This window comes from Oncorhynchus masou, chromosome 13 (genome assembly GCF_036934945.1).
Source record: "Oncorhynchus masou masou isolate Uvic2021 chromosome 13, UVic_Omas_1.1, whole genome shotgun sequence".
NCBI classification, from domain to species: domain Eukaryota; kingdom Metazoa; phylum Chordata; class Actinopteri; order Salmoniformes; family Salmonidae; genus Oncorhynchus; species Oncorhynchus masou.
In genome coordinates, this window is record NC_088224.1 from 64,114,790 (window position 1) to 64,138,001 (window position 23,212).

The 23,212-nt window shown below is 45.7% G+C and overlaps 1 protein-coding gene across 1 annotated transcript in view; it reads right to left on the reverse strand.

Moving 5' to 3' along the window:
• The window catches only part of LOC135553390 (neurobeachin-like), a 334,327-nt gene that overhangs the window by 194,673 nt on the left and 116,442 nt on the right, over positions 1-23,212 (reverse strand). Inside the window, exons 28-36 of the mRNA XM_064985529.1 lie at positions 23,053-23,162; positions 22,708-22,773; positions 22,450-22,618; positions 21,611-21,723; positions 21,130-21,461; positions 16,500-16,651; positions 10,316-10,442; positions 4,174-4,301; positions 1,861-1,922 (exon numbers count right to left, since the gene is read on the reverse strand). Coding sequence (XP_064841601.1) covers positions 1,861-1,922; positions 4,174-4,301; positions 10,316-10,442; positions 16,500-16,651; positions 21,130-21,461; positions 21,611-21,723; positions 22,450-22,618; positions 22,708-22,773; positions 23,053-23,162 — 1,259 coding nt within the window. The remainder of the gene's footprint in view (positions 1-1,860; positions 1,923-4,173; positions 4,302-10,315; positions 10,443-16,499; positions 16,652-21,129; positions 21,462-21,610; positions 21,724-22,449; positions 22,619-22,707; positions 22,774-23,052; positions 23,163-23,212) is intronic.

Genomic DNA, 23,212 nt, shown 5'->3' on the forward strand with positions numbered 1-23,212 from the left:
TGGATCAAACGTTTCGGGTAGCCTTCCACAATCTTCCCACAATAAGTTGGATGAATTTGGGCCCATTCCTCCTGACAGAGCTGGTGTAAATTAGTCTGTAGGACTCCTTGCTTGCACACGGTTTTTCAGTTCTGCTCATAAATTTTATATGGAATTGAGGTCAGGGCTTTGTGATGGCCACTCCAATACCTTGACTTTGTTGCCATTTTGCCACAACTTTGGAAGTATGCTTGAGGTCATTGTCCATTTGGAAGACCCATTTGCGACCAAGCTTCAACTTCCTGACTGATGTATTAAGTTGTTGCTTCAATATATCCACATAATTTTCCATCCTCATGATGCCATCTAGTTTGTGAAGTGCACCAGTACCTCCTGCAGCAAAGCATCACCACAACATGATGCTGCCACCACCGTGCTTCATGGTTGGGATGGTGTTCTTCGGCTTGCAAGCCTTCCCCTTTTTCCTCCAAACATAACGATGGTCATTATGGCCAAACAGATCTATTTTTGTTTCATCAGACCAGAGGACATTTCTCCAAAAAGTATGATCTTTGTCCCCATGTGCAGTTGCAAACCGTAGTCTGGCTTTCTAATGGCGGTTTTGGAGCAGTGGCTTCTTCCTTGCTGAGCAGCCTTTCAGGTTATGTCGATAAAGGACTTGTTTTACTGTTGATATAGATACTTTTGTACCTGTTTCCTCCAGCATCTTCACAATTTCCTTTGCTGTTGTTATGGGATTGATTGGCACTTTTCGCACCAAAGTGATTTCATCTCAAGGAGACAGAACGAGTCTCCTTCCTGAGCAGTATGACGGCTGCGTGATCCCATTGTGTTTATACTTGCATACTATTGTTTGTACAAATGAACGTGGTACCTTCAGGCATTTGGAAATTGTTCCCAATGATGAATCAGACTTGTGGAGGTGTACAATTATTTTTCTGAGGTATTGGCTGATTTCTTTTGATTTTCCCATGATGTCAAGTAAAGAGGCACTGAGTTTGAAGGTAGACCTTGAAATATATCCACAGGTACACCTCCAATTAACTCAAATGATGTCATAGCCTATCAGAAGCTTCTAAAGCCATGACATCCTTTTCTGGAATTTTCCAAGCTGTTTAAAGGCACAGTCAATTTAGTGTTTGTAAACTTCTGACCCATTGGAATTGTAATACAGTGAATTATAAGTGAAATAATCTGTCTGTAATCAATTGTTGGAAAAACTACTTGTGTCATGCACACACAGTAGATGTCCTAACCGACGTGCCAAAACTATAGTTTGTTCAAGAAATTTGTGGAGTGGTTGAAAAACAAGTTTTAATGACTCCAACCTAAGTGTATGTAAACTTCCGACTTCAACTGTATTTAGTCCCAAATAAAGTAACAGGGCTGACGATTTGATCTTAAATCAGCCATAAATCCCCTTGTGACAGGGAGAATTGTTGTGTTCAACACGAAGGGGAAATTGAATGCAAGCTTCACAATGTTCTTTAAATTGTTAAAATATTTGTAGCCTGTCATCTATGGTTAGCAGGGTTGACGTGTTATGCTCAACCGACTCAGATCTCCATTTTTTGTTACCTTTAATTCATTTATCAAAGCAACAAAATAACTAGGGCTTTAGAATGATGTGAAAACATTGAGAAATATTGGGGTTCAGTGGGTTAAAATCTTTTGAATTTTGGCACTTTAATTAACAAGTCTTTATTCATATAAAAAATCTGATTTAGAGGAGAAAAGAGGGAGGAAGAGGTAGAGACGAGAGAACGGAGGCAGTGGAAGGAAGAGACGGATGTGGGAGGAAGGAAGATGCAGAGAGGGAGAGAAAAGGAGGGATGTGTGAGGAGAAAGAGAGAATCTCACCTGAGAGCAGAGCAGCATGACTAGTTCTACTACGGAGGTGCTGGACTTCATACACACCAAACCTGGTGGAACAGACAGGACAGGACAGGACAAGACAGGGTTAGAAGCAGAGTTGTCATACAACACACAGGACAGTTTGACTTGGCTCAACAGTTCCTAGCGCCTTCATGTAAGTCACTCCGAAACCTCTCCATTGACAGGTGGGAGGGGCTAACATTGTACTCATTACCAGAGAAGAAGACACTCTGGACGATTCATTATAGGTTGGTGGGGCCAGGACCCGTTGGCATGGTTGCATGAAGATGTCAGTCAGTGTGATTGACAGCATGAGTCAACAACCAGAGATGAGATGTCAACATGTTTATAAACACACAGACAGAGACCATCTCATGCATGTCAAACATCTCTTCCGTTTTACCGTTGATTCAAAGAAAGAGCTTGCCAGGATTGGAAATGGGAAATGACCTTACATGTTACAATAATAAAACAATAGAGCTGCCTACAAACCAAGTGTGTGTAACACATGGCACCCTATTCCCTCTATATTGAATTCATGTTGACAAGAGCCACATGGAGTGCACTACATAGGAAATAGGGTGCTATTTGGGATGGAGACAAAGTGTACTGTTGTATAATGTGAATCTTGCACAGCACTGAAACAGTCTGAGCCTCTAAGACTGTTGTAAACAGGGGATGTTACCTGACCGTCTCTAGTTCACAGACAGCTACAGATGACCTATTACACACACACACACACACACACACACACACACACACACACACACACACACACACACACACACACACACACACACACACACACACACACACACACACACACACACACACACACACACACCCACCCACCCACCCACACCCACACACACACACACACACACACACACACACACACACACACACACTCCACCACAGCTGACCTCTTGTGACTGCAATGACCAGTTCTCCCATCACTCCGCTCTCTCTGACACAGGGGGTCAGGTGGTAGGGTGACCCTGGCCCCTAGCGCCCCAGCCATACTCTGGTATGCTGGCCTAATGACCATGGACCCTGGCCGTACAGTGGTACACAAACTATATGTGTTCTATTTAAACAGGCTCTACCCCTCTGACCATGCCTTTCCTGTGAGCAGGGCAGAGTTAAATCACTGGGCTGAATGTGGCATTGTGGCGCTGTGTACTGGTAGGGGGAGGAAGGAGTGGAGAGGCAGAGAGAGGAGAGGTAGGAAGGGGGAAGGAGAGGAGAGAGGGGAGGAGAGAGGGAAGGGGGAAGGAGAGGAGAGAGGGAAGGGGGAAGGAGAGGAGAGAGGGAAGGCCATCACAACGACAGCTCTGTTTGCCCAGGGGCCTCCCTCTCAACTCCAAGTGTATCATGGGCCGGGGGCCAGGCCAGGATGTCTGGGCATGATTACCACACTGACAACATGTCTAGAGAGGGGGAGAGGAGGGGTGATGAGGAGAGAAGGAGAGGAGAGGGGGGTGGGTGAGGGGGCACTTGGGGCGTGACCCCGGATAATTTGAGTGATGTATGGCTGGTAATTACTACTAAATGGAGAGACTTTCCACCAGGGCCCTGATTCAGGAAAAACAGCCACTTTTCCTTGGTAAAAGTCTGGGCAAAGCATCTCAAAGTAGGAGTGCTGATCTAGGATCAGGTCTCTACTGTCCATGTAATATTATTCATAATGAACTATAAGGTAAAACTGCTCCCAGACCTGATCCCAGCATTTGTACTATGGTATGCTTTATGAATACTGGCTCTATTGTGTTGATGAAGTGTGTTGTGTTTGCCTGGTTTGTACACAGTCTGTGCTCAGCATGCCAGGTGTGTGTGTGTGTGTATCTGTCAGCTTGGCCAGCATTCTGACAGAGAGGCAGAGTGAAGGGATCAGACAACATTCACACCTTTCAACTCTCTATTAATTGTTTATCCTGTGTGTGTGTGTGCATGTTGTGTGTGTGCGTGTTGTGTGTGTGTGTGTGTGTGTGTGTGTGTGTGTGTGTGTGCGTGCGTGCGTGCGTGCGTGCGTGCGTCCGTGCGTGCGTGTGTGTCTGTGTGCCTGTGTGCCTGTGTGTCTGTGTGCCTGTGTGTGTGCCTGTGTGTGTGCCTGTGTGTGAGTGCATGTGTGCCTGTGTGAGTGCATGTGTGTGTTTGTGCGTGGTAGCCCTCTCGGGCTACATTACTAGACATCCAGCAGTGACACAGCAGCCAGTGGACAGACAGAGGGACAGGAGAAGACAGACATACTGAGGGATAGACAGAGGGACACACAGAGACACTATAAAACACCTATACCTTCTATGAGCAGCTCCTGACCATGGCTTCCCAACAGGGTCCTAGAGAGGAACGGTGCAAAGTCCACAAAGATCTCCCTGAGCAGGGGGGCCACCTTCTCCAGCGCACGCTCCAACTTAGTAGTGATACTGTGTGACAACAGAGCAGGGAGAGAGAGAGAGAGAGAGAGAGAGAGAGAGAGAGAGAGAGAGAGAGAGAGAGGATGACAGAGTGGAAGAGACAGAGAGGAGAAAGACAACAGCAAACAGATGAGAATAAGGTTGGCTAGGGTTGAGCTGTGAGCAGAGCAGAGTAGAGCCCTCCACCTGGGTTAGTACATGAGAGTTAGAACATCCTTTCAAATCAAATCAAATGCTATTTGTCACATGCGCCGAATACATCAGGTGTAATAGACCTTACAGTGAAATACTAACTTACAAGCCCTTAACCAACAATGCAGTTTAAAGAGAATACCCCCAAATAGTAAGAGATAAGAATAACAAATAATTAAAGAGCAGCAGTAAATAAGGAGCTAAACTCAGCGGAAAAAGAAACGTCCTCTCACTGTCAACTGCGTTTATCACTTAACATGTGGAAATACTTGTATGAACATAACAAGACTCAACAACTGAGACATAAACTGGACAAGTTCCACAGACATGTGACTAACAGAAACAGAATAATGTGTCCCTGAACAAAGGAGGGGTCAAAATCAAAAGTAACAGTCAGTATCTGGTGTGGCCACCAGCTGCATTAAGTACTGTAGTGCATCTCCTCCTCATGGACTGCACCAGATATGCCAGTTTTTGCTGTGAGATACCACTCTTGCTGTGTTACCCCACTCTTCCACCAAGGCACCTGTAAGTTCCCGGACTTTTCTGGGGGGAATGGCCCTAGCCCTCACCCTCCGATCCAACAGGTCCCAGACGTGCTCAATGGGATTGAGATCCGGGCTCTTCGCTGGCTATGGCAGAACACTGACATTCCTGTCTTGCATGAAATCCCGCAGAGAACAAGCAGTATGGCTGGTGGCATTGTCATGCTGGAGGGTATTGTCAGGATGAGCCTGTAGGAAGGGTACCACAGGAGGAAGGAGGATGTCTTCCCTGTAACACACAACTTTGAGATTGCCTGCAATAACAACAAGCTCAGTATATGATGCTGTGACACACCGCCCCAGACCATGACGGACCCTCCACCTCCAAATCGATCCCGCTCAAATCGTAACGCTCACTCCTTCGACGATAAACGCGAATCCAGCCAACACCCCTGGTGAGACAAAACTGCGACTCATCAGTGAAGAGCACTTTTTGCCAGTCCTGTCTGGTCCAGCGACGATGGGTTTGTGCCCATAGGCAACGTTGTTGCCGGTGATGTCTGGTGAGGACCTGCCGTACAACAGGCCTACAAGCCCTCAGTCCCTCAGCCTATTGCGGACAGTCTGAGCACTGATGGAGGGATTGTGCATTCCTGGTGTAACTCGGGCAGTTGTTGTGACCATCCTGCACCTGTCCCGCAGGTGTGATGTTCGGATGTACCGATACTGTGCAGGTGTTGTTACATGTGGTCTGCTACTGTGAGGTTAATCAGCTGTCCGTCCTGGCTCCCTGTAGCTCCCTGTAGCTCTTAGATGTCTCACAGTACAGATATTGCAATTTATTGCCCTGGCCACATCTGCAGTCCTCATGCCTCCCTGCAGCATGCGTAAGGCCCGTTCACACAGATGAGCAGGGACCCTGGGCATCTTTCTTTTGGTGTTTTTCAGAGTCAGTAGAACGGCCTCTTTAGTATCCTAAGTTTTCACAACTGTGACCTTAATTGCTTACCGTCTGTAAGCTGTTCATGTCTTAACGACCGTTCCACAGGTGCATGTTCATTAATTGTTTATGGTTCATTGAACAAGCATGGGAAACAGTGTTTAAACCCTTTACAATGAAGATCTGTGAATTATCTTTGAAAGACAGGGTCCTGAAAAAATGACTTTTTGGGGGCTGAGTTTATATACATGGGGTACCGGTACAGAGTCAATGTGTGGGGGCATCGGTGTCGAGGCAATTGAGGTAATATATACATGTAGGTAGAGTTTTTAAAGTGGCTATGCATAGATAATGACAGAGAGTAGCAGCGGAGTAGAAGTGTGTGGGGGGGGGGTGCATTGCAAATAATCTGGCTAGTCATTTGATTAGCTGTTCAGGAGTCTTATGGCTTGGGGATAGAAGCTGTTTAGAGGCCTCTTGGACCTACTGTAGACTCTGCGATCCGGTACCGTTTGCTGTGCGGTAGCAGATAGAACAGTCTATGACTAGGGTGGCTGGAGTCTTCGGCAATTTTTAGGGCCTTCCTCTGACACTGCCTGGCATAGATGTCCTGGATGGCAGGAATCCCTGGTGATGTACTGGGCCGTACGCATTATCCTCTGTAGTGCCTTGCAGTCAGAGGCCGAGCAGTTGCCATACCAGGCAGTGATGCAACCCGTCAGGATGCTCTCGATGGTGCAACTGTGCAACTGTAAAACCTTTTGAGGATCTGAGGACCCATGCAAAATCTTCTCAGTCTCCTGAGGGGGAAAGGTTTTGTGGTACCCTCTTCACGACTGTCTTGGTGTGCTTGGACCATGTTAGTTTGTTGGTGATGTGGACACCAAGGAACTTGAAGCTCTCGACCTGCTCCACTGCAGCCCCGTCGATGAGAATGGGAGCGTGCACAGTCCTCCTTTCCCTGTAGTCCACAATCATCTCTTTTGTCTTGATCACGTTGAGGGAGAGGTTGTTGTCCTTACACCATACGGTCAGGTCCCTGACCACCTCCCTATAGGCTGTTTAATCGTTGTCGGTGATCAGGCATACCACTGTTGTTTCATTGGCAAACTTAATGGTGTTGGAGTAGTGACTGGCCATGCAGTCATGAGTGAACAGGGAGTACAGGATGGGGCTGATTACGCATACCAGAGGGGCCCCCGTGTTGAGGATCAGCGTGGCGGATGTGATGTTACCTACCCTCACCACCTGGGGGGCGGCCCATCAGGAAATCCAGGATCCAGTTGCAGTGGGAGGTGTTTAGTCCCAGGATCCTTAGCTTAGTGTTGAGCAATGAGGGCACAATGGTGTTGAACGCTGAGCTGTAGTCAATGAACAGCATTCTCACATAGGTGATCCTTTTGTCCAGGTGTGAAAGGGCAGTGTGGAGTGCAATAGAGATTGCATCATCTGTGGATCTGTTGGTGTGGTATGCAAATTGGAGTGGGTCTAGGGTTTCTGGGATAATGGTGTTGATGTGAGCCATGACCAGCCTTTCAAAGCATTTCATGGCTACAGATGTGCTACGGGTCAGTAGTCATTTAGGCAGGTTACCTTAGTGTCCTTGGGCACAGGGACTATGGTGGTCTGCTTGAAACATATCGGTATTACAGACTCAGTCAGGGAGAGGTTGAAAATACATATTGGAGTGCCAACAAAAGAAGCTTGTCAAAGGTAAGGCATGATTTATATTTTTGCGTTTTGTGTCGCGCCTGCAGGGTTGAAATATGTTTTCTCTCTTTGTTTACGGAGGTGCTACCCTCAGATAATAGCACCGTTTGCTTTCACCGAAATGCCTTTTTATTTTTTATTTGGTATCTTACATGTGTGATTTCATGAAAGTTTTGATTTTTATAGTAATTTATTTGAATTTGGCGCTCTGCATTTTCACTGGCTTTTGGCCTGGTGGGATGCTAGCGTCCCACATATCCCAGAGAGGTTAAAGTCCCCGGCCACTAGGAGCACCGCCTAGGAGAACACTAAGTCAAGGGCTCTAAAGTAAACCATTTCATTGGTAGCACTAGTGCTCTTAATTAAGAAAAGATATCACAACACTTGGGTGAACTGTTGGAACACAGCACTGTTGGAATCATAGAAATACAATGATTATTCTAATTCTATGGTTGGTGTTGTTTGGAATGACAACAAATGAAAAAGCCACGTAGGAGTTATGATAGGCTAAGAACCAAAATGTTGGCCAGTGTTTCTCAGGGGACTCTAATCACATTTGAATAGATGTTGCATTTAGACAAACAACATGCTGATCTACACCACTGCTAGCAACCTGTATTAGAGCTAACATTTGCTTTGCCCTAGATAGTGCATTTAGCTAAATAGTGTTTAGCTAGCTAGTTAGCGAGTAACATTAACGATTAGCATTATTTTAGGCACATGCCAGCTTCCTTAGACTAACTAACTCAAGTTCTGCAAAGAGCAATATCCACAAACTAATAGGAAAATAGGAAAAATGTGGATTTATATTAAGAAGCTACATGGAACGCAGCATCGTTCTTGTTCAGGAAGAATAGTGCATGAATTGACAGCATACTGAGAGAATAAATAGAATAGAGGAACTGTGTGTGTGGCCCTAGAACTGGAAGAAACCAGCGGCAGGTGGCAGCCTGTCTTGTTTGAGCAGTGTTGAGATGAGTGTTGCAGCTAAATATTGTTAGGTAGTGGATTTTCTTTTAGTTGCACTGGTGTCGGTGTCACCGTTTAGAGCCCAGATAGTGTCACACAGCCTAGTACAGTTCTTCACGAGTCCAGCCAAACCCGAATACACGAGACCCGACCCGGGACCTGAGTGGGTCCAAAATGTCAACTTTTCCCTCTGGGTTGGGTCCAGTTTTATTGTCATCAGGTGTCGGGGTCTATGTAATTACAGCTGATAAACCCTAGTGGACACAAATGGACCCGACCATGGCCGTAGCATATTTATTTTACTCTAATAAGGTGAATTTATTGACTTATAGAAGGCCTAGCCAACATATGTAGACCTATTTGTTAACCAGAAGAGCAACTTGGTTGATAAACATATTTTTTTGTCACTCAGGTCCAAATCAGGTCTGGTCTAGACACGGACCCATTAGGGTAGAGGTTGGGTATAGGTCGGGTTGTCGGATCAATTCAGGTTCGGGTTCCGGGTCCGGGTCCTGCTTTAAAAATGATTGGGTCTGTTCATGTCCGGGTCTGATTGTTCTCGGTTCCGTTCGGGTCCAGGTCCAACATTTTGGACCCGAGAAGACCTCTACAGCTTAGTGTCTAGTAGTATCTATCTACAGACTGGGAAGGAGGGGGCATGCAACCTACAGGAAGCATCTAAAAGCAGAGACATACTGCCGTGAGCCTGTAGCCCGTCCACCAGCATAGAAACATACAGAGACAGGCAGACCGACAAAAAGCGAGAGAGAGAGAGAGCAAGAGAGAAAAAAAAGCGAGAGAGAGAGAGAGGATTGGCCTAGGAGGGAATAGCAGCAGAGTGTGTTCTGCCCCTTGGCCTCCTGGGAAGAATACGAAGGTGAAGGGATGAGTGCATCAGTGAGACAGTGACACCTGTGTGAGTGATGTTAAACAGTGCTTGCCTATGACACTGGCCTGCACCTCTGGGGGCCATCTCTGTCTCTGTCTCTGTGTGGCCCCCCGGCAGGGACCAACTAAAGACTCTCAGATCCTGGTCCACCTCACAGAGCAACGCACTGAAATACACAGAGATTGCAGCAGTCACTAGGACTGAGTCCCAAATGGCACCCTATTCCTTTTATAGTGCACTACTTCTGACCAGAGGCCATTAGTCTATTGTCTATTCAACAAGCTACATGTCCGTCTGACTGGACTGAAATTAGAGTTCGGTATGATCACACATCTCTACAACCATGTGAGACACACACACACATACAGCTCTGCAACTTGCCACTTCCATCATTGACTCCACAGTTACGGTAAGTGATGTTGGTTACTGCCATGGCAACTGATTTGCAATTCCTTTAGAGGGGGACAGGAGGGAGAGAGAGTGAGAATGTGTGTGTGAATGTGTATTTGTTTGTGAGTATGTGTTGAGGCAGTGGGACTGGGAGACAGAGGGAGAGAGGTACTCAGGCTCTCTGCAGCACTAGAGATGTCTGTCACAAACACTTACAGGAGGTGGGGATGAGGAGTCAAGGTCACAACAGCATCCACACACACCTTAACGCTACACACACACACAACATTTTCTCTGAATTACCATTCACACAACACCACAGGCAGTGGTTACATGCTGAAAGAGAAAGACATGCACTGTTCAGTGGCTCCAGGTGATATATGGTGAATATGTCTGCAGCACTGAAATGCATAATCCGCCTACTACACACACACAGTACTGACCCTACCTCATGTTTTCCACTGTGTCTTCAGGCATGGGCGCCACCGGCTGGACAGCAGGCAGGTTCTTACTGGTGGCCCCGTTGACGAAGGATGAGGAGGAGGTGGAGGAAGAGGAGGCCGAGTCTGTAGCTCCTGCAGGGAACAAACACACCAACCAACATCACACTGGGAGAAGTATGGGAGCAGAAGTATACAACTCTATTATGTAACCAAGTATACAACTATACACTAACTCCATTATATACCTGAGTATAGAAATACAATACCAGTCAAAAGTTTTCGAACACCTACTCTTTCAAGGGTTTTTCTTTATTTTTACTATTTTCTACATTGTAGAATAATAGTGAAGACATCAAAACTATGAAATAACACATATGAAATCATGTAGTAACCAAAAAAGTTAAACTTTTAACAAGGCACCCCTTGTTAATTGAAAGGCATTCCAGGTGACTACCTCATTAAGCTGGTTGAGAGAATGCCAAGTGTGTGCAAAGCTGTCATCAAGGCAAATGGTGGCTACTTTGAAGAATCTAAAATCACTTTTTTGGTTTCTACATGATTCCATATGTGTTATTTCATAGTTCCTATTTCTACAATGTAGGAAATAGTCAAAATAAAGAATGATTAGGTGTTCTAAAACGTTTGACCGGTAGTGTATACAGTATACAACTAACTCCATTATACACCCAACTATACAACTATACAACTATATTATATACCCAAGTATACAACTATACAGTACAGTATACAACTCAATTATATACCAAACTATAGAAATATACAGTATACTCCATTATGTACCAAAGAATACAACTATACAACTCCATTATATAACCAGGTATACAACTATACACTATACAACTCCATTATATACCTAAGTATACAACTACACAGTACAGCATACACTATACAGTATACAACTATATTGTATACCCTAGTATACAACTATACAGTATTCAACTCCATTATATACCCAAGTATAGAAATATACAGTATACGACTATGATAGTTGTACTTCCGGCGCATAGTTGTACTTCCGGCGCCGACAGAGATGGCCGCCTTGCTTCGCGTTCCTAGGAAACTATGCAGTTTTTTGTTTTTTTACGTGTTATTTCTTACATTAGTACCCCAGGTCATCTTAGGTTTCATTACATACAGTCGAGAAGAACTACTGAATATAAGATCAGCGTCAACTCACCATCAGTACGACCAAGAATATGACTTTCGCAAAGCGGATCCTGTGTTCTGCCTTTCAACCAGGACAACGGAATGGATCCCAGCCGGCGACCGAAAAAAAATGACTTCGTAAAAGAGGGAAACTAGGCGGTCTTCTGGTCAGACTACGGAGACGGGCACATCGTGCCCCACTTACTAGCATCCTTCTCGCCAATGTCCAGTCTCTTCACAACAAGGTTGATGAAATCCGAGCAAGGGTAGCATTCCAGAGGGACATCAGAGACTGTAACGTTCTTTGCTTCACGGAAACATGGCTCACTGGAGAGACGCTCTCGGATGCGGTGCAGCCAGCGGGTTTCTCCACACATCGCGCCGACAGAAACAAACACCTTTCTGGTAAGAAGAGGGGTGGGGGCGTATGCCTTATGGCTAACGAGACGTGGTGTGATCACAGAAACATACAGGAACTCAAATCCTTCTGTTCACCTGATTTAGAATTCCTCACAATCAAATGTAGACCGCATTATCTACCAAGAGAATTCTCTTCGATTATAATCACAGCCGTATATATTCCCCCCCAAGCAGACACATTGATGGCTCTGAACGAACTTTATTTGACTCTTTGCAAACTGGAATCCACACATCCTGAGGCTGCATTCATTGTTGTTGGGGATTTTAACAAGGCTAATCTGAAAACAAGACTCCCTAAAATGTATCAGCATATCGATTGCGCCACCAGGGCTGGCAAAACCTTGGATCACTGTTATTCTAACTTCCGCGACGCATATAAGGCCCTGCCCCGCCCCCCTGTCGGAAAAGCTGACCACGACTCCATTTTGCTGATCCCTGCCTACAGACAAAAACTAAAACAAGAAGCTCCCACGCTGGGGTCTGTCCAACGCTGGTCCGACCAAGCTGATTCCACACTCCAAGACTGCTTCCATCACGTGGACTGGGACATGTTTCGTATTGCGTCAGGCAACAACATTGACGAATACGCTGATTCGGTGTGCGAGTTCATTAGAACGTGCGTTGAAGATGTCGTTCCCATAGCAACGATTAAAACATTCCCTAACCAGAAACCGTGGATTGATGGCAGCATTCGCGTGAAACTGAAAGCGCGAACCACTGCTTTTAATCAGAGCAAGGTGACTGGTAACATGACCGAATATAAACAGTGCAGCTATTCCCTCCGTAAGGCTATCAAACAAGCTAAGCGTCAGTATAGAGACAAAGTAGAATCTCAATTCAACGGCTCAGACACAAGAGGTATGTGGCAGGGTCTACAGTCAATCACGGACTACAAGAAGAAATCCAGCCCAGTCATGGACCAGGATGTCTTGCTCCCTGGCAGACTAAATCACTTTTTTGCCCGCTTTGAGGACAATACAGTGCCACTGACACGGCCTGCAACGGAAACATGTGGTCTCTCCTTCACTGCAGCCGAGGTGAGTAAAACATTTAAACGTGTTAACCCTCGCAAGGCTGCAGGCCCAGACGGCATCCCCAGCCGCGCCCTCAGAGCATGCGCAGACCAGCTGGCTGGTGTGTTTACGGACATATTCAATCAATCCCTATACCAGTCTGCTGTTCCCACATGCTTCAAGAGGGCCACCATTGTTCCTGTTCCCAAGAAAGCTAAGGTAACTGAGCTAAACGACTACCGTCCCGTAGCACTCACTTCCGTCATCATGAAGTGCTTTGAGAGACTAGTCAAGGTCCATATCACCTCCACCCTACCTGACACCCTAGACCCACTCCAATTTGCTTACCGCCCAAATAGGTCCACAGACGACGCAATCTCAACCACACTGCACACTGCCCTAACCCATCTGGACAAGAGGAATACCTACGTGAGAATCCTGTTCATCGACTACAGCTCGGCATTTAACACCATAGTACCCTCCAAGCTCGTCATCAAGCTCGAGACCCTGGGTCTCGACCCCGCCCTGTGCAACTGGGTACTGGACTTCCTGACGGGCCGCCCCCAGGTGGTGAGGGTAGGCAACAACATCTCCACCCCGCTGATCCTCAACACTGGGGCCCCACAAGGGTGCGTTCTGAGCCCTCTCCTGTACTCCCTGTTCACCCACGACTGCGCGGCAACGCACGCCTCCAACTCAATCATCAAGTTTGCGGACGACACAACAGTGGTAGGCTTGATTACCAACAACGACGAGACGGCCTACAGGGAGGAGGTGAGGGCCCTCGGAGTGTGGTGTCAGGACAATAACCTCACACTCAACGTCAACAAAACTAAGGAGATGATTGTGGACTTCAGGAAACAGCAGAGGGAACACCCCCTATCCACATCGATGGAACAGTAGTGGAGAGGGTAGTAAGTTTTAAGTTCCTCGGCATACACATCACAGACAAACTAAATTGGTCCACTCACACAGACAGCATCGTGAAGAAGGCGCAGCAGCGCCTCTTCAATCTCAGGAGGCTGAAGAAATTTGGCTTGTCACCAAAAACACTCACAAACTTCTACAGATGCACAATCGAGAGCATCCTGGCGGGCTGTATCACCGCCTGGTACGGCAACTGCTCCGCCCACAACCGTAAGGCTCTCCAGTGGGTAGTGAGGTCTGCACAACGTATCACCGGGGGCAAACTACCTGCCCTCCAGGACACCTACACCACCCGATGTTACAGGAAGGCCATAAAGATCATTAAGGACAACACCCACCCGAGCCACTGCCTGTTCACCCCGCTATCATCCAGAAGGCGAGGTCAGTACAGGTGCATCAAAGCTGGGACCGAGAGACTGAAAAACAGCTTCTATCTCAAGGCCATCAGACTGTTAAACAGCAACCACTAACATTGAGTGGCTGCTGCCAACACACTGACTCAACTCCAGCCACTTCAATAATGGGAATTGATAGGAAAGGATGTAAAATATATCACTAGCCACTTTAAACAATGCTACCTAATATAATGTTTACATACCCTACATTATTCATCTCATATGTATACGTATATACTGTACTCTATCATCTACTGCATCCTTATGTAATACATGTATCACTAGCCACTTTAACTATGCCACTTTGTTTACATACTCATCTCATATGTATATACTGTACTCGATATCATCTACTGTATCTTGCCTATGCTACTCTGCACCATCACTCATTCATATCTTTATGTACATATTCTTTATCCCCTTACACTGTGTATAAGATATTAGTTTTGGAATTGTTAGTTAGATTACTTGTTGGTTATTACTGCATTGTCGGAACTGGAAGCACAAGCATTTCGCTACACTCGCATTAACATCTGCTAACCATGTGTATGTGACAAATAAAATTTGATTTGATTTGCTGTATATTATCTACCCACGGTCTGTTTCAGTTACAGGGACGACCTATAGGAATGACATCCGCCTCGGACCATTGTAAGTATATGAATGTCTAATGTCCAATTCACTATAATTGGTTGTTCTTAAGCGGTGTATCTGTAGAATTTATTGTTAATCATTTAATGAATTATTATCACTCAGTCCAATATTGGGTTACATGTTTAATATGATACGATTAAGATGTTTTCCATCCATCATCGTTTCAGGTATCACATGCATGTCCTTGAGTTCATGGGTCAAGTTGCCAAAGAACATCTCCAGAACAGAAATCGTGGAGTCTGAGGGAATGAGGGAGAGAGAAAAAGAGAGTGGGAGAAATAGGGGGTGAGGTTGAGAGAGATAGAGAGGGAGGGGGAGAGGGGTGAGAGAGAAGGAGGGAGGGGGAGAAAGAGAGGGAGGGGGGAGAAAGAGGGGGTGGGAGAGAAGGATGATAGATGGAAAAAGACAGAGTGAAAGAGAGTGAAGGGGGAGAAGGAGAGACCCTGGGTTTAGCTGAAAGCACACTGACTCTGTTACATTTCTCACATTCCTGCTGAGGGGATAGGAACATTTAATAGGTGTTGCAGCTCTAATGATCTCTGTATTAAGTGGCTTCTTTCAGAAGCCTGCTGCATCATGGGACCCTTGGCTCAACAGCACAGAGCAGGGCCTTAGGGGAGAGGACAGTCAAATGGAACGCTATTCCTTGTTTAGTGCACTACTTTTGTCCAGGCCTACTCCTGTATTCCCTATAGTAGTGCACTATGTATGGAATAGGGTGCCATTTGGGACGCACTGTGCACTACAACTACTACTAGACTATAGTATTTTGGTCTGAACCACTACACAGCAGTGGGTCATAGTACTGTATAGGAAGCATGGTCATGAAGCGCAGTAGAGAGTGAGTGCCCTCTGGTGCTCAATATGAGTTTCTACACTCCATTATTAAACCTCAGTTATCCAGCCGGCAAACAAATTGTATGCGTCCCAAATGGCACCCTATTCTTTAGATAGGGATCGAACGTGGTGCACTATGTGCCTTGGTCAAAAGTAGTGCACTACATAGGGAGCCATTTGGGACGCAAATTCTGCTTCTATTCCTGGACCGGCTTCAAAGGACACATTCCAGACCCACTGGGTTATTAAAATCTGCAGTAATTACTCAAATTAAATACTAACGAACTCCAACTAGCAACAGTTCCCTGGAAATAAACCACATTACCGGCCGAACACATTAGTAGTGTTATTAGTAACCTCGTGGGTCTGAGTCCCTGTTTACCATCATTCAGAGGGGTTGTATGTCAGGCTGAATCTTAAATCTACCGCGGTCCCTTTACCCCTACACCTATACCCTACCCCCTACACCAAGCCCTTACTCCTAGCCCCTACCCTTTACTCACTAGCCCTTAGGCACCTCATAAACAAGAAAGGATCAGATAGGTATAAGCAATCATATTGGTATGGTAGTGGTAGCTCCCTGTTATTCAGCTACTGTAGGTTAGGTGGAATTGTCACTAGTTTTACTGTTATCTACCCACTCCTTCCAAGTATACACAAGTGGCTAGGTGTCAGGGGCAAGGGAACTGGGGTTGAAGTGGGACGTACTAGAAGGTTTAGTCCCAAATTGCACCCTATTCCCTACATTTGACCAGGGCCCATGGGTGTAGGCCTACCGGTGGTGTTGATCATGCTCTTGGGGGTGTTGGAGGCTGCAACAAAGATGTTGGGGGTGGAGCCTGTTGCCAGGCTGCTGGAGGATGCATGCCCAACCGTGTTCACAGCCAGGCTGCCTGGTGGAGGCTTCTTCACTGGGACCACCACACTCCTATACAGAGACACACACACACACACACACACACACACACACACACACACACACACACACACACACACACACACACACAAACACAGAGAGCGAGCAGCTGCAGTAAGTGAGTAATGCTCCTATTACGTTATTAAGAGAAATATTAAATCATTAAAAAGAGATATAAATACATGGATATAAAAAGACAGTTCTATGTGTGAAGACACTTCTGGTTTCCTCTTATGCATTTATAGGCACTAAAATACATCACATGAGTGAGGAAGGCAGTAAATACTGCCAGCAGGGTATGCATCCCAAATGGTACTCTATTCCCTATATAGTGCACTACCTTTGACAAGAGCCCTGGTCAAAAGTAGTGCATTATATAGGGAATAGGGTGCTATTTGGGATGGAACCAGGGTATTTAGACGACCAAACTTGTGACCTTCCCATGGTCCACTTGGAGAGCACAGAGCATACATTCAGACCACTGGGATCTACTGCAATTAGTTATTCACTACTGATGAACAGCATGACACACGTGCACGCGAACACACACACACACACACACACGCAAACACACACACACACACACACACTACATCTGTTTACTGCTGCTTTAGTCTAGACTAGAGATCTCATTGACAGCAGCACATCACTGAGAAAATCAGCTATATATTTAATATTTTCTCTGAAGTTATTCCTTGTTCATATTGAGTTATTTATCTAGTCGCAATTCAACGGCTCAGACACAAGAGGTATGTGGCAGGGTCTACAGTCAATCACGGATTACAAAAAGAAAACCAGCCCCGTCATGGACCAGGATGTCTTGCTCCCAGGCAGACTAAATAACTTTGTTGCCCGCTTTGAGGACAATACAGTGCCACTGACACGGCCCGCAACCAAAACATGCAGACTCTCCTTCACTGCAGCCGACGTGAGTAAAACATTTAAACGTGTTATCACTAGCAGGGCTGCAGGCCCAGACGGCATCTGGGCCTGCACAATCGAGAGCATCCTGTCGGGCTGTATCACCACCTGGTATGGCAACTGATCCGCCCACAACCGTAAGGCTCTCCAGAGGGTAGTGAGGTCTGCACAACGTATCACCCCGCTATCATCCAGAAGGCGAGGTCAGTACAGGTGCATCAAAGCTGGGACCGAGAGACTGAAAAACAGCTTCTATCTCAACGGCCATCACACTGTTAAACAGCCACCACTGACATTGAGTGGCTGCTGCCAACACACTGACTCAACTCCAGCCACTTTAATAATGGGAATTGATGGAAATTGATGTAAAATATAACACTAGACACTTTAAACAATGCTACTTAATATAATGTTTACATACCCTACATTACTCATCTCATATGTATATGTATATACTGTACTCTATATCATCTACTGCATCTTTATGTAATACATGTATCACTAGCCACTTTAAACAATGCCACTTTGTTTACATACCCTACATTACTCATCTCATATGTATATGTATATACTGTACTCTATATCATCTACTGCATCTTTATGTAATACATGTATCACTAGCCACTTTAAACAATGCCACTTTGTTTACATACCCTACATTACTCATCTCATATGTATATACTGTACTCGATACCATCTACTGCATCTTTATGTAATGCATGTATCACTAGCCACTTTAACTATGCCACTTTGTTTACATACTCATCTCATTTGTATATACTGTACTCGATACCATCTACTGCATCTTGCCATGCCGTTCTGTACCATCACCCATTCATATATCTTTATGTACATATTCTTTATCCCTTTACACTGTGTATAAGGTAGCAGTTGTGGAATTGTTAGGTTAGATTACTCGTTGGTTACTACTGCATTGTCGGAACGAGAAGCACAAGCATTTCGCTACACTCGCATTAACATCTGCTAACCATGTGTGTGTGACCGATAAATTTGATTTGATTTGATTTGCAATACTTTATAGGGGTAGGAACACGAACAATAGAAACACTGACAGGTTGAATGAACAATCACATGCCTTGTTCCATCACACTTCAGATTAGCACTAATTCCCCACATCTGTCACCACTGTAGATGGAATTGAAAATAAGAAGGGGAAAAGTGACGATAAGGATGTGTGCAGCTTTCCCTGTGTGACATGGTTACGGCCTGATACTGTATGTTGATCCAGCAGGAACCTTTTATATGAATAATTGATTATCTGAGTGCTCATGAATGATGCAAAGATTATCTAAGGCATCATTTATTAACAGGGGTGTGTTTAATAGGGGCTGCTGTGAATAAAGTGAGGATTAATCGAGTAAGAAATATTAATGAACAGGAGGTAATGACTGTAGATACATACATTTATATACACACACACACACACACACATCCTCAATCATATAGATATACTATGGAAATAGATTCAAAAGATTAAACTTCCTAACATAATGAGTTCAATTAAAACCAAACAGAATAAATCAGTCCTTCATTAAAAATGTAATCACAAATACAGAGCTAGACAACATCCCCCTGTGTCACTGTTACTGTCAGACAGCTGTACTAGAGAGAGAGAGAGAGAGAGAGACAGAAAAAGAGAAAGAAATGAGGGGATCTAAAGGTACATTCAGATCAGCCATGCACTGGTCCCATCTGGTCATCCAGTTCTGGTTATTGAAGTCTCTAATTGAAAACTCCACCTCAGAGAGACTATCAACCAGAAAGGCCAGGGGACTCAGCCCTCCTCTCAACGCTCTGAGCCTTTTCTTTGTGCTCTGTTTTGATGTTGTCAGTCCCTATCAGCCTCAGGCCTGACAGCCCAGCCGTCCTGAGGCCTAGTCAGCCTAGCAGCTCATTCTGCTGGTAGGTGGAGAAGAATTAGACACAGCAAATTGAGGCTGGATGACATTAAAGCATGAAGGAGTCGTATGTGTGACCTGGACACTGTGTGTGAAAGCATTTTTCAAAAATAATACAGAGAGCTCTGGCAACTCATTTCAGCCTGCCAGGGCATATTAGGGCTGTGAGTGGTGAGGAGACAGGCTTGGGCATGGGGGGGAGGAGGGATGGGGAGGGGTAAAATGGGACGCCGCTTCTGTTTAATCAGTCATCAGGGCCCAGGGGACCTCTGCAGTCCTTCAACTGACCCTTCATCTCATCCTCCATCTCTCCTTCCTCTCCACCTTTCCTCTCTCCTCCATCTACTTATCACTTCTGTCCTCCATTTTTACCTTCATCACAAGTGGCACACACCCCAAACAGGCCCTTCCGACAGCCAAACCCGACAGCCACACCAATCTTGACATGGTTCAGGGGTTTGTTGGTACAGAACGTTCACCAGACAGAAAGATAAGGATTCTAGGATGTGAACCCTGACCTCCTGTCAGCAGCAGGTTACCACGGGGACGGAACACAGATTACTGGGTTCTTATCTATGGCAGGAAAGTAAACACACAACACACACAAGACCTTTCCAAACACACACACACACACACCTCCCCATGGGGGCTTAGCGAACTGTACCAGATGTCTAACATGTGAGTGATGTTTAGCTTGCGACTGTAAACCATGAATGTTGCTCCTGACAACTAAACATACCTGGTGTGGTAACTGTGGTGTGTTGAGTCTGCTTGACTAACAACACACATTATATTTCTGTCTTGAAGCGTATGTACTTGTCATCAACACATCAACTCTGTATTCAAAAAATGTATGTTTTATTGTCACACACACCGGATAGGTGCAGTGAAATGTGTTGCTTTACAGGGTCAGCCAAAGTAGTACAGCGCCCCTGGAGCAAATTAGGGTTAAGTGCCTGGCTCAAGGGCACATCGACAGATTTTTCACTTTGTCAGCTCAGGTATTCGAACCAGTGACATTTCCACTCTACCGCTAGGCTACCTGTACCCTTAACACAATTTCTTACTGTGGAGCTCAAGTTGTCAAACATGTATAGTACCAGTCAAAAGTCTGGACACACCTACTCATCCAAGGGTTTTTCTTTAATTTTACTATTTATTTTTACTAATAATAGTGAAGAATTCAAAACTATGAAATAACACATATGGAATCATGTAGTAACCAAAAAAAGTGTTAAACAAATCAAAATCTATTTTATATTTGATATTCTTCAAATAGCCACCCTTTGCCTTGATGACAGTTTTGTACACTCTTGGCATTCTCTCAACCAGCTTCATGAGGAATGCTTTTTCCTTGAAGGAGTTCCTACATATGCTGAGCACTTGTTGGCTGCTTTACCGTCACTCTGCGGTCCAACTCATCCCAACACATCCATATGTGTTTTTTCATAGTTGTGATGTCTTCACTATTATTCTATAATGTAGAACATAGTAAAAATAAAGAAAAACCTTTGATTGAGTAGGTGTGTCCAAACGTTTGACTCTTAATGTATAAGACATGCATAACAGAGTAGCCTCCAGTACAAAGAGTGGAACTGCATAATCGTGTGTGTGTGTATGTGTATGTGTGTGTGTGTGTGTGTACCGTACCTGTCAAAGGAGTGGAACTGCATGGGCAGCACGGGGGAATGGGTCTCTCTCTGTATGGCAAGATCAGGGTAGGGGAGGGGCTCTGGTCCAGGTTCCACCCCCTCTACAGGCCTAGCCACTAGGCTCTTCAGGATTCTTCGTACGTTGATGTTTGAGTGGCTGATGGAGGAGATGGAGGAGGTGGTCCTTAGGACCTCCAGGCCAGGCGGCTCCAAGAGGGACTCTTGGCTATGCTTCTCCCCAGAGGAGAGGCTGCCGAGCAGGGAGGACATGGCGTCAGCTCGCCCGGGTCCTGAAGTGTCCAAGTCTGCCCCGTTTAACACACTGGCCATCTGGAGACGGGGGGGGGGGGTAGTTTACTTATGTACTCGTGTACCTGTACTCTTCCTGGGTTTATGCACAAACACACATTATAATACAACTCCAATCTACACTAATAGAGCGAAAAAAGAGAACATAGTCTAGTATCTAGATGGGCAACCTGTTCCTCTCCAATGCCAGAGTCAGTGTGTGGCAGACAGCCTCTCTCTATGTGGAGCTCCTCTACAGGGGTGGGGGGCTCCTTACTTTGGTCAGGGTACGCCAGGGGGGTCTCTGGAACACACACACGCACACACACACAGAGTCAGGACACAAGGACACTGGGTGGGCTCACACACATAGGCAGTGTTCCAGAGCATCAAATCTGTGATGCATTGTGGGTTAATTGTGATTGACTGTCCGATCTACAAATAATAATGAGTAGTCATTTAAGATGCAAGGTGATTCGTAGATCAGCCAGTTGGCAGTTGCTGACTGCAATGCAGTTGATGTCGAACAAGCCCATTCTCTCCCCATCTAACTTCCTCGTTTATCCTCTTCTAACTTCCATCCCAGATAGACAGACATCTGCCATCTACCTGTTGGCTGGAAACTCTCTTCCTGGTGATATTATTTATAATGGCGTCGAAGTGTCCTTCCCAGAAGCCTCTCTGATCCCAACCTCCTGGCTGATTGACTGGCAAATGGACCACGACAGAGGATTTGAAATAGAACAAGCCTCACAACGCCCCAAACCCTCAGCATCTCTCTGTTTTTCTCTCTTTCTTTTACACTCTCTCTCAATCTATCTCTCTATGTCTTGCTTGCTCTCTCTCAGGGTGTGCCCAGTGGGATGTAACTGTTCATACCACACGTTCCCCACATTCCCTTCCCCACTCCCACTCCCCCTCTCCACTTCCATTCCTGTTTCCATGTTTCATTCTGCACAGTGCAATTAGTGGATCACATGAATTAATCAGAGAGCTGAGAGGATTAGAGTTGAATAACAAAAGCAAGCACTTGTGCTGGTAGATGAGTTGATCTCGTGGCGAATGCTGTATGCTGATTGGCTGATCATCCTGTTGGTCTCTCTCTGTGGTTCCAGGATGTCCCTGTACTTTGACACCATGAGGACAGAGATAAAGTAGACCACCGCTAGTGCCAAGAACTGGGCCTGCTTGCTGTCATCCTGGTGGGGATACATATACATGTTACACAATCATACGCACACAAACATGTTACACACGCACCAGCACACACACACACAGTCATACTCACCACATCCCGGAACACGACAGCTCTCAGACGATTGATATCGACGTCCTGTAGAAGTCTGTCAGGGTCCTGGATGGGAGAATGTTACTGAGACATTTTCTGCTGTAGGAGATCTAAAGTGAGGAGACTAAGGGAGTCTGACATCACAGCGGCCGTGTAACAATCTGTTTACTTAGCCGCTATCGTAGCATCCATATTACACTGTGTCACACTTAATGATCTTCCACACACCCCCCCCCCCCCCCACTCATAGTTCCTGTACGTCCGGTGTCACAGCCACCCATCAACTGTACCATTATTACCAACTTAATATGTATTTTTAAATGATGAGGTTAGGTGAGGACCTACCTTGTTGGCAGATGCTGCACCATACAGGTTGTCCTGGCTTTTACTGTTGGTCCCTCTGTCCCGCTGTCTCTGTCTAACATCCAGACAGTTCCTCACTGCTACACAACACACTGGGAGGAGAGACAGACAGACAGACAGGGTATCAGAAGCTGCATCTTGA